Source organism: Spermophilus citellus, assembly GCF_964194105.1.
Source record: "Spermophilus citellus genome assembly, chromosome: 9".
Taxonomy (NCBI): Eukaryota; Metazoa; Chordata; class Mammalia; order Rodentia; family Sciuridae; genus Spermophilus; species Spermophilus citellus.
The window spans coordinates 67,747,042-67,764,049 of NC_138191.1; the positions used below are offsets into that span (position 1 = coordinate 67,747,042).

General features: G+C 33.3%; 1 protein-coding gene across 1 annotated transcript in view; it reads right to left on the minus strand.

Moving 5' to 3' along the window:
- The window catches only part of SPATA1 (spermatogenesis associated 1), a 39,841-nt gene that overhangs the window by 16,166 nt on the left and 6,667 nt on the right, over window positions 1–17,008 (minus strand). The window contains exons 4-7 of the mRNA XM_081305667.1: window positions 13,380–13,433; window positions 13,061–13,292; window positions 10,502–10,610; window positions 9,564–9,621 (exon numbers count right to left, since the gene is read on the minus strand). Coding sequence (XP_081161793.1) covers window positions 9,564–9,621; window positions 10,502–10,610; window positions 13,061–13,292; window positions 13,380–13,433 — 453 coding nt within the window. The remainder of the gene's footprint in view (window positions 1–9,563; window positions 9,622–10,501; window positions 10,611–13,060; window positions 13,293–13,379; window positions 13,434–17,008) is intronic.

A 17,008-nucleotide genomic window follows, 5' to 3' on the forward strand; every position in this document is an offset into this window, starting at 1 on the left:
CTAAGAACAAGGAGATGACCTATATAGATCACAGTACTTTCTATGAGGGCCCAAAAGAAAGGGCCTAAAAAATATAGGAGACCAGAGGTAATAATCATGGGAAGACAGTTTCTGAGAGAGAGGAAAATGCTTTGGATGGGAGAGGTGTCTCTTAAGGGGTTAGTAGATAAGAGAAAATAAGAAAATGTCCAAGATAAACTCTCCATTGATAAGCTAGTATGAAAGAATAAAAAACAATAACAAAAATCAAAACCAGACCCCTTCCTCAAAAGGCATTATTTACAAAAAGGAAAGAATTGCATTTCACTATAACAACAGAAGAGGGTGCTCCTGATCTAAGAAACTAAATAGATCATAACTTCCTAAGAATACCTGTTAGTATTCTAACAGAAAAATCAAGTAAATCAATAAACATGAGCCATCCACAAAATAATCTAGGATCCAGAGAGTTACTTATGAAGGAAACCTAAAAATTGAGGGTTGAAATAAAAACAAAAACAACCTGGAAGAAGAGAAAAAACTGACATTACCAATGTATATTAAATATAATTAATCAAGCATTTGCAGATATCAGTAAACACCATAAATTTTTTTTAAAGAGGGGCTGTGCAATTCAGTGGTAGAGTGCTTGCCTGGTGTGTGTGAGGCACTGGGTTTGATCCTCAGCACCACATAAAAATAAATAAGATAAAGGTATTGTGTGTGTCTACAACTAAAAAAAAATGTTTTTAAATTTTAAAGAGAATGAAAACAACAGGAGAGGTGAGGAGATTAGACTGTAAGGATAGTACAAAATATCACATTCTTAAAGTGGAAACAACACAACTAAAAATAAATACAAAGGAAGGAAAAAAGGTAAAAGTGGAGCAAGTCTTTTGATTACCCCAAATATAGTAAGCAGGAGTCAGAACATAATTTTAGAGGTAATAAGTCAAAATAAAAAGCATACATTTTTAAAAAGAAAAAATGAAATACCAAGAATGCCAGTATAAAGGTAAACACTACAGTAAAAATTCAAAACTTCCTAAATGCCAGAAGGAAAAATAAAAAAGCAAACATGACACAATAACTATAATCTAAAACAAAATGACATATCTAAGACCAAACACATCAGTCCTATTAATAACTTAAATGGATATAACTCATCTAAATAAAGATTTTTAGATGGTTCACAAAATAAAATCCAACTTTATATACAGGAGAGACACACAAAACAAAGTGACTCAGAAAGGCTGAAATAAAGAGGAGGGTGAGGAATGAGAATATAGCAAATAAATGCAAAAAGAAAGCAGAGTATTCAATATTCAATAAATAATAATTCAGGCCAAAACCACATTACTGATATATTATTTTATTTCATAATTAAAAGTAATAATACATACAAATATATTTTTAGAAATCACAAGAAATGCAAGGATATTTAGTCGTGGTACTTAAAGGAGAATCTAATATATTGTTCTCAGTCTAAGAAATAGAATGTGGAAAAAATAAGTAAGAATGTCACATATCAGCAAAGTAGAACACAGACAAGCCACAAAGTAGGAGAGGAGATATTTACAAAACAGGTAAGTAGCAAAGGACTATCTTTTAGAGTATATTTAAAACTCCTACAGTATATTTAAAACTGCCTGTCTCCTAAATAGCCGAGAACCCAATAGAAATACTTGATAGCTCATTAAATTAAAGTTATCAAAATGGGGTAAGTAAAATACAAAAAGATGATCAAATTCATAGATAACCAGAGAAATGTAAACCACAGTGAAATAGAATTAAGTGCCCACCAGATTCCCTGTAATTTTAAAGTGTAAAGACAGCATGTGTTATTGAAGATGTAGAGAAACAGAAAATCTCTTGGATTCCCAGTCAGAGTGTAAATTTGTACAATTTTGGAACAAAATTTGGCATGATTTAATTGCTATAGATAGGCTTTTCCCAAAATTCTAGACATATATATATATATATATATATATATATATATATATATATATTCCTCTCTTGTGTGTACTGTTGGTAATAGGTTCAAGTTGGAAACAATGCAAACATTCATCAGCAATAGAATTATTAACTGATGGCATGCCTTTGCTCCAAAATCCAAGGGATCTGAGCTGTGATTGTCCTACTGGGATTTGTACAGACATTTTTCTGTGTATCTATCTAGTATTATTGAATTGAACATTAAAACACAAGTAGCAACATTGCTTGCAGGGTCTCTTGGATCACCATGCAAGTTTTTGTCTTGTTTGAGTACTACTCAGTTTGCTACTACTCAGTCCTATTCAGTCTTCAAAATTAGAGGAGGAGGAGGAGGACAAGGGGGAGAGGAAGGGGAGGGGAGGGGGAGGGGGAGAGAGGGGCAAGGGGAGGGATTAGAGCAGCATATCTGAATGCTCCAAATTTCTCTCCAAATTCTGAAAGTGATTATCAAGTGTTTTGTCTCATTGTCAGTGGTACCTGGGACAAAGTACAAAAACCTGCTTTCACTTTAAAGGAGATAGGTCAACAAGTCTCTACTCATGGACATCCAGAAACTTCAAAAAATTGGTAAGATCATGAATTTTTTTTTCCACATTTTTTATTGGTGTATTATAGTTGTATCTAATGGTGGGATTTTTTGTTACATATTCACACATGTACACAATATAACAATGTAATCTGGCCAATTCCATTCTCCAGTATTTGTCCTTTCCCTGGTCTCCTCCCTCTCCCTGGTCCCTCTATTATCTCCTTTACTGATCTTCTTTCAATTTTCATGAGATTCTCCCCCACCACCTTTCTTTTCCTTTTTCCTCTCTAACTTCCACAGATTAAAGAAAACATAGGACCCTTGATCTTCTGATTTTGGATTATTTAACTTAACATAATGGTCTTATGTTCTCCATTTTCCTGCAAATGATATTATTTTATTCTTCTTATGGGTGAATAAAACTCCAGTGATATATATCACATTTTCTTTATCTATTCATACATTGATGGATGATACCTAGGCTGGTTCCATAGTTTGGCTATTGTGAATTATGCTGCTATAAACATGAGTATGCATGTATCCCTATAGTATGATGACTTTTAATTCTTTAGAATAAATACCATATGGTGGTTCCATGCCTAATCTTTTGAGGAAACTTCATACTGATTTCCATAGTGGTTGTACTAATTTACAGTTCCACCAACAATGTAAAGTGTTCCTCTTTCTCCATTTCCTCGCTAGCATTTATACTTTTTGTATTTTTTATGGCTGCCATTCCTACTGGAGGGAGATAAAATCATAATGTAATATTGATTTGCATTTTCCCAATTGATAATGACATTGAACATTTTTTCATATATTTGTTGGCCATTTGTATTTGTTTTTTGGAGAAATGTCTGTTTAACTCACTTGCCCATTTATTTATTGGGTTATTTGTTTTGTTGATGTTAAGTTTTTGGAGTTCTTTATATATTCTGAATATTAATCCTCAGAGTCAAAAGAGTAACTAGCAAAGATTTTCCCCATTCTGTAGGTTCTCTATTCACATTCTTTTGCTGTGAAGAAGCTTTTTAGTTTGATGCTATCCCATTTATTAACTCTTGCCAATATTTCCTGAGTTTTAGGGATCTTATTGAAAAAGTTGTTCCTATGCCTATATGTTGGAATGTTGACCCTATATTTTCTTCTAGAAGTTGCAGAGTTTCTTTTATAATTCCTAGGTCTTTGATCTATTTTCAATTGATTTTTGTGCCAAGTGAGAGATAAGGGTCTGGTCTCATTCTTCCACATATGGATAACCAGTTCTCCCGGTACCATTTGTTTAAAAAGGTCTCTTTTCTCCAATGTATGATTTTGGCATCTTTGTCAAGGACTGTAGATGTGTGGTATGTTTGTGTCTTCTATCCTATACCATTGCTCTCTGTATCTGTTTTATGCCAGTGCCATTTAGTTTTTGTTACTATAGCTCTGTAGTATAATATGAGGTCAAGTATTGTGATGCCTTCAGCATTACCTTTTTAGGTTATAATTGCTTTGGTTATTCTGGGTCTTTTATTCTTCCAAATGAATTTTAGGACTGTTTTTTTTCCTAGTTCTGTGAGGGATGTCATTGATATCTTGATGGGGATTGTACTGAATCTGTATATTGCTTTTGGTAATATAGCCATGAATATATTCTGCCTATCCATGAATATATTCTGTCTTTCCATCTTGTGTATTCTGTAGTCTTCAGTTTCATTTTCAATGTTCAATAGTTTTCATTGTAGAGATCTTTACCTCCTTGGTTAGGTTAATTTCTAGGTTTTTTTTTTTTTTTTTTTTTTTTTTGTGTGTGTGTGTGTGTGTGTGTGTGTGTGTGTTGAGGCTATTGTGAGTGGGATTGTTTTCCTGATTTCTGTGTCAGCAGACTCATTATTGGTATATAGGAAAGCTACTGATTTTTGTATGTCAATTTTGTAACATGCTACTTTGCTGAATGTGTTTACTAGCTCTAGCAGTCTTTTGGTGGTGCCTTTGGGATCTTTTAAGTATAGGATCATATCATTTCCAAACAGTAATAATATGAGTTCTTCCTTTCCTATTTTTATCCCTTTTATTTCCTTCTCTTGCATAATTGTTCTGGTTAGAATTTCTAGTACTATATTAAATAGGAGTGGTGAGAATGAACTTGTTCCAGGTTTTGAAGCAAATACTTTCAGTTTTTTCCTATTCACTATGATGTTGGCTTTGTGCTTTTCATATATAGCCTTTATGATATTGAGATAGGTTCCTTCTATCCCTAGTTTCTTTAGCGTTTTTATTATGAAGTGGTGCTGAATTTTGTCAAAAGCTTTCTCTGCATCTATGAGATAACTAAATGATTTTTGTCCTTAATTCTATTTATGTGATGAATTACACTTACTGATTTGCGTATGTATGTTCAACCATCTTTGTATTTCTGGGATAAAATTAACTTAGTTCTTATGTACAATCTTCTTAATAAAGTGCTTAATTCATTTAAGGTCATAAGGGATATTGGTCTATAGTTTTCTTTCCTTTATGTGTCCTTACCTGATTTTGTTATCAGTGTGATACTTGCTTCATAGAATGAATTTGAAAGTGTTTCATCCCTTTCTATTTCATGGAATAATTTGAGAAGCACTGTCTTCTTTAAAGTTCTGGTAGACTTCAGCTGAGAATCCATCTGGTCCTGGGTTTTTCTTTTTTGGAAGATAGTGCTTCTGTTTCATTGCTAGTTATTGGTATGTTTACATTTTTTCTATTTCCTCTTGATTCAATTTTGGTAGGTCATATGTGTTTAAAAATGTATCCATTTCGTCTAGGTTTTCCAATTTACTGGAGTATAAGTTTTCAAAATAGTCCATAATGATCCTCTGGATTTCTGTGATGTCTGTGACAATTTCTCAATCATCCTGGCTATGATCTTATAGGCTTGACAACAACAAGCTGTAGCATGACCTCCTCAAAATGGTTCCTGCCTTAGCTCTCCACTGGCTAGCTGAGAAATATAGAGCACTTTTCAGACACCAGTTTGTTGTGCAGTCTGGATCAGCTAAATTTAGGCTGCTTTTCTGATCTATAGGTTTCTGTGCCAATTTTTTCTGTTACGTTTTTCTCAGTGTGTTATCTCTTCATTCTGTGGTAAACTAGCACCACCACCACTGCATTTTTGTTGTTGTTGTTGTTGTTGTTGTTCAACGCACCTGAATTTACCAGTCTCTAAGAAACTCTTGACTGTTCGGTATTGAATTTTAGTGAAATCCCTCTTTCACTCACCTCTCTGAGAATTCTCCCATTGCTTGAATCCTGAGCTACAGAGCAACTGGAAATGTAACCTTCCTCTAATCTGCTATCTTTTGTCCTTCAAGCTCCCGAATTTTCTAGAGGCTTATATCCACCCTCTAATAAACATTGTCTCACCTAAGATATATAGAGTATTTTTTGTTATTTCCTGCTTACCAGGTCCAAAGGAGATCAATTCCTTATGAACTAGATTGAAAGACAGCCTTAGGCAAAATAATGAAGGTCTCCTTCTGTTTTTACTTGTTGAAAGAAAATTACTTTTGGTTTTCTCTCTTAATTGGGATGGAGAAGAAAGTATCTTCCAGATCCAGAGTGGCATAACAGGAGCATGAGACTGTGGTAATTTGTTATAGTAAAAAGTAGTAGCTACAACTTCACCTTCTGATGGCTAAGACCCATCAATCATCTACACATAGTAATGAGGTGAGCTGAACGTGGCTATGGTAAGAATTACCCTCTCTACTATTTTCAAGTTTTCTTTTTTTGGGGGGTGGTGGGTAATGGGATTGAACTCAAGGGCAGTCAACCACTGAGCCACATCCCCAGCCCTATTTTGTATTTTATTTAGAGACAGGGTCTCACTGAGTTGCTTAGCACCTCACTTTTGCTGAGGTTGGCTTTGAACTTGAAATCCTCCTACCTAGCCTCCCAAACCACTGGGATTATAGGTGTGTGCCACCACACTTGGTTATTTTCAGGTTTTGATTATGGCACAAGATTCTACAGTTCCTCTGGAAGTCTGATAGTGCTTTGTTATTTTGATAGGGAAAAGGCAGTTCCATCACATTTTACTTGGCCCTGTCTTATGGGGATCCTGTCAGTTGCTAACTCCTTTTAAAGTGTGCATTTGGAATCCAGTAAACAACTATAAGGATTTTCAAACCCTTTTGGCACACCATAAGGTAGATTTAGCTAAAACTTTATTTATTATCTGATCCCTTTATGCATCCATGCTATTGGTGGAACACCAAGGTTCCAGAGATTTTAGTCAAGTTAAAACCATTGTTCACTAATCCAAAAAGTATGGGTACTTAATTTTCTCCAATGAAGTTACCCTAGTAACAGCCTCTAATCTCTTTAAGTCAGATAAAAGAGAAAATTTATAGTCCATTTTTACTTGTGGCTGGGCAATAGGGTCTTTCCTGAAGAATACCTGGCCTCTCTTTCACTCAAGGGATTTTAAGTATGTAAACTAGTTGAAGAATGGTAAATCAATAAGGGGATATGGTTATTCCAGGTAGATCTCCATTTGCTAAAACAAAATAAGTTTTGGTTACACAGATAAAGAACTTACTGATGCACTTGCCCATTGAATTCTGAGGAACACCATGATCAATTAGTATTAAGGATACCTTGCATCTTTATTGTTAAGGATTTCTCAAACATCCTTATAATCATTTTGGTACAGCTTTTTATTGTAAAGTAAAATGGTATAAATTAGCCACTCAAATCCTGTGATCTCTAAGGAAACCAAGGAATACATTCCTGTCTTCATTTCAGTCTACATAAAACTGTCACTATAGGGTTTTGTTAAGAATGCTGGGCTTGCCATTCCAATATATTCCTTACCATTTGATTAAATGGATGAAGGGGTCTATGAAAATCAGTTGCTATCTCCTGACATCTTTGCATTTCTTGCTCTCATTTTTCCAAGAAATTTCTAGCATTCTAAATTTATTTAGCATAGTTATCATATAGTCCAGGTTCCTGTCAACCTATTTGTCAATTTAGCAAAATAGTTTTTACCACTCACAACTGTTTAAGCTAGCACATTAAATTCAGAATCGCTAATGAGTATACCCATACTTTTAAAATTGCATCAATCAATAGTTATAGTCCTTCATTTCTGGTCTTAATCTATTCCCAGTAATATTCTAAATTTCTACTAGCACAAATTAGCAAAATTTTGTAATTATTTTGTAATAACAAGTTTGAGATTCTTATTTTCAAAAGTTTGTTTCTCATATTTTACTTTCTATATCAAATACTGAATCAGTTCAGCACAAGTATAAGCAGGAAGGAATTTTATAAAGGAAATTAAGTGCAACAGAAAGACTAAGGAGAAGGTTCTAGGTTTGCTCCCCTTGAATGACTTTTCCATTACTGAAATTACTATCTTTGAGGCCATCACTAGAACTAGGCAGAAAGCAAGAAGCCAATTCATATGGAAGTCTTATGCTATATGATAACAAAAAACTACTATAAAGCCTCTGTAATGAAGGTGGTGTAATACTGGTGTAAGACAGAAAAAAGATCACTGAACAGAAAAGGAAACCAGAAATTGTCTAAGACCTTATTTATGGTCAGTTGCTTTTTGAGTAACACAAAAAGAAAAAGAAAATATCAACAAATCATGGAGAACTGGATATCTGAGGAAAAACTGAACCTCAACTCCAGCTTCACTCTGTACATTGAGATGTTGTGGTTCTCTTCAAATTGCTCCTATTTTTGCAAGGACAAATTATCACAGATTGCAAAAGAAAGGAGGTATTGATGGTTTGAAGAGAAGTACGATATATGATTACACTGACTCTGAACCATGCACAGCCAGAGGAATGAGAAGTTGTGCTCCATTTGTGTACTATGTGTCAAAATACATTCTACTGTAAAATTAATTAATTTAAAGAAATTTTAAAAAGAGAGAAGATATGGCAGAGTTGTTTAGAAGAGTAGCAATGGATCAGGAATACATAGTGTATGGCAGAATTAAAGACTCATTTGAGGTTTGTTGTTTTGTAAACTAGTGTTGGAGTTTTACTGAATGAGTCGGAAAGACTTGTAACCATGGAAAAGTTAATGTAATCTGTAATTTAGTTTGTTGCTCTGAAAGGTAGATAATAGAACCTTCTCAAAAAGTTGTTCAATTAAATGGACTAACATATGAAAAGCATTTAGAACAGTGGTTAGCTCAATAAATGTTATATAATTAGTTGTTATTAGATTGTTATTATTATTTAGTTATTATAAAAAGATGAATTCTAGAGCCAGCCTAGACCCTGACACCTCTAATCCCCTTTCCAATATTTACTAGCTGTACTTATGATTTGAGCAAGCCACTGAATCTCTCTGTGCCTCAGTTTCCTCATCTGTAAAATGGAGATGATAATCATGACCTGGCTCATAGGGTGTTTTGGGGGATTAAATGAATCAAAATGTGTAAAACACTTAGTGACAGTTAGTTGGGACTCATTGTTAGCTATTATTAAAACTAGTATTTTTAGCAATTAAATTAATCCTACAAATATTTTCAAAATTCTCCCGTTTCTCCATTTCTAGAGAATGAGCTGGTGATGTGGAACAGTGTTTGTTAACTCCTTTAAACTATTACTATTCAAATTAGATAACATATCCAAGGCCATAGAGCTAGTGACTGGTACTAACCACCTACTGCTGTACTTCCTAGAAACACACTAGAGAAATCTGTTCTAAAGAGCTGAATTAATCAAAGACAGGTATCAACATATTAAATTACAATTTAGCTACTGAAGTTGCCAGTTAAGTAAAAGTCAGTGTACCTTAAAAGTAGTAATAACATTTGAGATGAAAATCCAAAAAGTCTTTGGTGGATAACCTAATTTATCCTCTCTCTCATTCAGGCATATTATTTCTTTACTTATAAAAGCAAAAGCAAAAGATGGACTACCAGTGACAGTATTGATATTAGAAAAATAGACGTTTTCTGGTATCACAATCAGAATACTTAAATTTTATCTTAATCTTCAGTATAATTTCAATTTCTATATGTATAAATATTATGATATAATGCTGAAGTTAAACAAAAATTTTAAAATCATACCTGACTGTCCTGTCTTCTACTGTTGGTTGTATCTTCTTCATTTTTCCAAAGAAACTGACTTAAAAGGACAGATTTGAAAGTCATATTAAAATATAATTCCATAAATATTAACTTTCATATTCACATATGAATATTTTACATATTTTATTTGGTGTATATAAACCCAAATATAACATTAAAAATTTTAAATCAGCCTGAAAACTGGATGGGAGGTGTGCTTCTGTAGTCCCAGTTACTTGGGAGATTGAGGTAGGAGGATCACTTAAGCCCAGGAGTTTAGTACCAGCCGGGGAAACATATTGAAATTCCATCACTTTAAAACAACAAAGCCTGGAGTTATTATCATATTTTCTCTCAAACTCTTAATTATTAACATAAAATACATTTAGTATGAGTTAATAAAATCATATTTCATTATTCCATAGCTAAATTCAAATCATAGTCCAATGTCTCTGACAAAGTAAAGTAACTGGAAATTTTAGAAATATATTTTTATAGTTTGTGAATAAAACCCTCATCAAAATTTCAAAAGACTATAAGCAAAACTGTTATCTAAGACTCTAATTTTTAATGAAATGATGGCAACGTAAAACTCAAATATACTGATTAGTTTATCTGTAGCCAAGAATTTAAGAGAGGTAGAAGAATTAGTCCTAAACAAAGGCAAAACAAAGAGAAATTTTTTCTGTCATCAATTGTCCCTGATGACAAAAAGACCACAACATCAATAAACTTAATAAATCATCCCTCATTATATTGGAGAGGAACATTCATATATAACAATAAATATGATAATCAAGGTAATTATAATTAAAGATCAATAATTTCAATCATATCTTTGTTCCAATTAAAAGTTTTTATATCAGTAGTCTGGACATCACATTCTTTTTCTTATAGTTTAGATTATAACATGTGAAATCAGCATCTGTACTAATCACCTTTTTTTGTTGGTAAAATAATCATTTGAATTTTCCAATGATCCTGGTAACTCAGAATTTCCAATGTGTTTTACAATCTGGCTTTCTTTAGGAGTGGCTATTTCCTCAGCTGATGTTGATGTGCATGCATGATAAAAAAAAGTTCAGAATATTCAGAAAATACTAAAATAAAATTTTCTATGTATATATTACAATCATGTCCTATATTTCATATCCCTCATGAACTTTACTATATAGATAAAAGGTAACAATTTACAAAGTGTTTTTCATGAAACATTAATTTATGTGAAAAGAAAATTCTTTGGTCAGCTCAGTTTGGGAGACAATGAATTAAACAACACTAAACAGGCACACAACTCCCTTATACACACACACAAGCAACTGTATTGCAGAAGTTTTCTATGAGCAACATGACTCTGAGAGAGGAAGTAAAGTGGACTCTACCCAAACTTTGTCTTCAAGATACTTTTAACCATTTGTATTTCTAGAGAAATGCAAATTAAAACTACGCTAAGATTCCATCTCACTCCAGTCAGAATGGCAATTATCACGAACACAAGTAACAATAAATGATGGTAAGGATGTGAGGGAAAAGATTCACTCATAAATTGCTAGTAGGACTGCAAATTGGTGCAACCACTGTGGAAAGCAACATGGAGATTCCTCAGAAAACTTGGAATGGAACCACCATTTATCCCACTCTTCAGCCTATACTGAAAGGACTTAAAATAAGCATACTACAGGGATGCAGCTACATCAATGTTTACAGCACCTCAATTCACAATAGCAAAGCTATGGAACCAGCCTTATTGCCCTTCAACAGATGAATATATAAAGAAAATGTGATATACATATACAATGGGATATTATTCAACCATAAAGAAGAATGAAATAGTGGCATTTGCCTGTAATTGGATGGAACTGGAGACCATCATGCTAAGTGAAATAAGCCAATCCCAAAAAAACCAAAGGCCAAATGTTCTCTCTAGTATGTGGATGATAACCCACAACAAGGGAAGGTAGGGAGGGGAAGAATATAAGTTCACTGTATTAGACAAAGGGGAATGAAGGGAAGGAAGAGTGGATGGGAATAGGAATGACAGTAGAATGAACTGGTTATAAGTTTCCTTTGTTCATATGTGAATACATGACCAGTATAACTCCACATTATGTATACCCACAAGAATGGGACCCTAACTGGAATAGGTTGTACTCCATGTATGTATAATAGGTCAAAATACACTCTACTGTCATGTATTTCTTAAAAAAAAAAAAAAGGACACCTTTTACCAAAAGCATCTTTTGAAATAGTCTTCTGAGGAACTCTTTTCCTGGAAAATGTTTGTATAAATAAAGAGCATAAAATATCACATAAATTTTCATTTATAGAATCTCCCTTCATTTCAATAGCATTTTCCATTTGAGTTGTTTTTAAATCATTAACATTAATGTACCACATGATCTATACATTAACATAAGATCCATGAACTTAGCAGCATTCATGTAGATTTCCACCCCCCAGAAATAAATTTTTTAATTTAGAAAAAAATGTCAAATTAATATTTGAGAAGTCATTTTGCAAAGGTTGTCAAACTATTTTGCAACCTGAAGCCCACATTCGTTTAATTCAGTTTGGCCACTATCATTTATTTCCTAGCAGGCATTGCCAAATTATTTAGTCTAATGAACAGAATTTTTTCTAAAAGATTTATTCAATGCTAAATAAATAAAAAATGGATATACCTACCACTCCCTCTCCATGCCCCATCAAAATAAACAATGATACAAAACTCAATAGATATCAAGGTACATTTTGTAAGAGTATAGGACATGTATCTGTTGATCTTTGTAACAGTAAAAGCATAATGCAGAGAACCCCAATCAAGATTTGAATAAAATTAAAGTAAATATATATATATATATATATATATATATATATATATATATTATCATACTGCTGAAAATCAAAGTAAAATCTTAAAGAAAGCAGATGAAAAAAAATAAATGAAAATAAAAATACAGTAGACCTATCATCTGAAATTATGCAAGCCAGAAGATAATATAGAAATATTTTTAAATACCTAAAAAACAGTAAACAAATCTAAAGAAATTATTCAGAATGTGGAGCACAGAAACAAGGAGATATAAAATATCTGATATAATGGCAAGATTATGGTTCAATAGGAAGTTTAGGACTTGATGATGTTTCAAACTTGGCACTTTCTTTAATCTTAGGCACACTAATATTTACTGTTTATTGATGCCAGTGAGATGCTCAGTGAGAATCTTTACCTTCTTCTTTGTCTGGACATGTCATTTAAAGGCTCAAGAAAATGATATCTGGGAAACAAATATCCAAAGTAGAATCCCAGTATTCCTGAACAGAGTATAAGGTCAAGTGGCTATTGAAGTGGGCAATTACTCTCCATAAAGCTTTGAGTGGTATTTTAATTTACACTGTGGTCCTGAATTATGTACTAAGATACTGAGTACAACCACTTTGGAAAACACATGGACTTAAAATAACCTCTTTATTGTTCCCATTTTAATTGAAATCACCTTCTTCCTGATTCGTGTTAATAAGGTCTTTCAAAGTGTTTTCTAAGAAATTGGGATCCTTTCCAAGTTCTTCCTTTGACAAAGTTGCACTAACTGGTCTATGGATCGTTCCATCAATTTCAGCAATATCACTATTAGTCTGCTGCCCATCTAAAGTAACTGATGATGCTGCTGAATAAACATTTCCTAAATGGTCCATTACAGGAAGCAAATATAATTCTGGTTGAAGAGCCTAAAACATATAGGAAAATTTAAAAATTAGTTTATAATTAAAAAAACAATTAAAATTAGCATCAATTTAAAATGTCACATTACATACGTATGGAGGAGCAAATGATTTGAGTTTCAGTTCTGGTTCTTGCTTTTCTTTCACCTAGAAACAAATAGATGAGAAAAAAATAAGAGCTTTTGTGAAATTTTCCAATTATTTTTACCTCCACTTTTTTTGTAAAAGGCATATATCTGTATGATATAAATCAAATTTAAAAACTAATAGCTATGGCTATATTTTAGAAAAATGTAGAATTTAATCCTCCTTCTACTCACTGCACACCCAACATAATAGGAATTCTATGTCACTTAATAATAATAATTATGGCTATCTTACATGGAGTCACTTTGTGCCGGGCACTGTTTTATGTTATTACATATGTTAGCTCAGTTAATCCTCAACAATTTCATGTGATAGGCACTAACATTACTTATAGTTAACAGAGGAGACTGAAGCAAAAAGAAATTAAGTAACTTGCCCAAGATTTTACAAATAAAAGTTTCCAAGTTAGGATTCAAAACCTGGTAATCACTCCAGAGTCCAATTTTGTAGACTTATTTCCCATATAGTCTACCCCTAGAGTTTGCTTTCAATTCATTTATTTTAGCAGATATTGAAGATATACCATATGTCAGGTGTTCTACTTGGTGAGGATACAATGATAAATAAGACAAAGTCACTGCTCTCATAGACCTCACATTCTACTTGTGAAAGCAGATATTAAATTAAAAAAACAATTTAGGATTGTGATATGTGACTCATGAGAATAAAACAGAGTGATGTAATAAAGAGTAAGTTGGAGAAAAAAAGTTCTAAAAACTGGATGGTCAAGAAAAGTCCTTTTGAAAAGATTATGTATTTGAGCTCGAATGAATTACAAAGAGCAGCCAGAAATCAACAAATGGGACTTACTCAAACTAAAAAGTTTTTTCTCAGCAAAAGAAACAATAAGAGAGGTAAATAGGGAGCCTACATCCTGGGAACAAATCTTTACTCCTCACACTTCAGATAGAGCCCTAATATCCAGAGTATATAAAGAACTCAAAAAATTAGACAATAAGATAACAAATAACCCAATCAACAAATGGGCCAAGGACCTGAACAGACACTTCTCAGAGGAGGACATACAATCAATCAACAAGTACATGGAAAAATGCTCACCATCTCTAGCAGTCAGAGAAATGCAAATCAAAACCACCCTAAGATACCATCTCACCCCAGTAAGATTGGCAGCCATTAGGAAGTCAAACAACAACAAGTGCTGGCGAGGATGTGGGGAAAAGGGTACACTTGTACATTGTTGGTGGGACTGCAAATTGGTGCAGCCAATTTGGAAAGCAGTATGGAGATTTCTTGGAAAGCTGGGAATGGAACCACCATTTGACTCAGCTATTCCCCTTCTCGGTCTATTCCCTAAAGACCTAAAAAGAGCATGCTACAGGGACATTGCTACATCGACGTTCATAGCAGCACAATTCACAATAGCAAGACTGTGGAACCAACCTAGATGCCCTTCAATAGACGAATGGATAAAAAAAAAATGTGGCATTTATACACAATGGAGTATTACTCTGCACTAAAAAATGACAAAATCATAGAATTTAGAGGGAAATGGATGGCATTAGAGCAGATTATGCTAAGTGAAGCTAGCCAAGCCCTAAAAAACAAATGCCAAATGTCTTCTTTGATATAAGGAGAGTAACTAAGAACAGAGTAGGGAGGAAGAGCACGAGAAGAAGACCAACATTAAACAAGGATGAGAGGTGGGAGGGAAAGGGAGAGAGAAGGGAAATTGCATGGAAATGGAAGGAGACCCTCAGGGTTATTCAAAATTACATACAAGAGGAAGTGAGGGGAAAGGGAAAAATAATACAAGGGGGAGGAATGAATTACAGTAGAGGGGGTAGAGAGAGAAGAGGGGAGGGGAGTGGAGGGGAGGGGGGATAGTAGAGGATAGGAAAGGCAGCAGAATACAACAGACATGAGTATGTCAATATGTAAATCAATGGAAGCGTAACTGATATGATTCTGCAATCTGTATACGGGGTAAAAATGGGAGTTCATAACCCACTTGAATCAAAGTGTCAAATATGATATATCAAGAACTATGTAATGTTTTGAACAACCAACAATAAAAAAAAAAAAAGAGCAGCCAGCTATCAAAACTCAGGGAAAGTGATTGCAAGATAAGTGCAAGGACCGTAAATCAGAGATGTCTGTTATATGTAAGGACCAAAGTAAGATGTTTGGAACTGAAGTATAGAGAACCAAGGAGAAGATGGTAGTAGATGAAATCTGAGTTTTTCCTTATCTCTTGCCTGAACCACTGTAAAAGCCTTCTTGCTAGAATCCTTGTCTCTAGTCTCTTGTTACTTCTCAGTGAGACCCAATTATTGTACTGAAAGCTCTCATCATGTCACTCTATTTTTTAAAAGCATTCTGTTAGTTGTAGGTAGACATAATGTCTTTATTTTTATTTATTTATTTTTATGTGATGGTGAGGATCGAACCCAGTGCCTCACCTGTGCTAGGTGAGCACTCTACCCCTGAGCCACAACCCCAGCCCTCATGTAACTCTATTGATGAAAAACTCAAGATTTAAGAAAAAAAATTCAAACTATTAGTCTGGCATTCAAGATATTGAACAAAGTACTTCATAACTTTTCTCACTGCACACTCAACATAATAGGAATTCTATGTCACTTAATAATAATAATTATGGCTATCTTACATGGAGTCACTTTGTGCCGGGCTCTGTTCCCTTTCCCACAGTTAATGTTTAATGAAATGAATCAATTCTTTCTTAGTTGCCTGCTTTCCTACTTCCATGCTCATCTTATTTTCTCTGCTCAGAAAGCCATTCACACACTTCATTTTTACAAGACCAAATATTTCTTTCAAAATCCAAATTTACATATTGCTTCTTCCTCAAATTTCTCTACTCTGCTTTCCTCTGCTGAAAAAAATCTCTCTTTTTTTTTCTTTTTTGTGACTATAGATAATATTTTACCTTCACCACTTATTTTACCATTACACTGAACATACTTTAAGGGAAGAATTCATATCCATTTTTTGGCTTTCTAGAAAATAAAATATCAATAAATATTTGTTTAAAATAAAATATTAGAAGGATTTTAGAAGTTGATCTAAGTTATGCTTATATTCCCAGCTTGGGATTCTGTGGTTGATATTTTATAAATTTACATATAATTAAAAAAAGAACAAAAAATTATGTTCCCTTTCTTCTCTGAGGAGAACTAATTTAACAATCAGTAAATTAATATTATGGCATACTAAATAGAACCCCAATAACAAAAATATCTTTAAATTTAGCTACTGATCTAAGAATCTTACATTGCAAATTATAATAGTACTTCGGGTGGGAGAGACTTATTATCCATTATCATTCATTACTTAATTTGTTTGATAAAGATTTAAACCTTTGTTAGGCACTGGTTATAAATACAATGGTAAATAAAGTCCCTGCTCACAAAGGACTAAAATCTAATGATAAGAGTTAAATATTAAATAATCACATCAATGAACACTTGGCAATGACATAATATGTTAACTTAAGTGGCATACGAATATACTACATTTTGAAGTTTAAATGTTGACAATCTTGATTAAAGAAATAAACCTTATATATAGACAGGATAAATCAGAAACTTTGATGT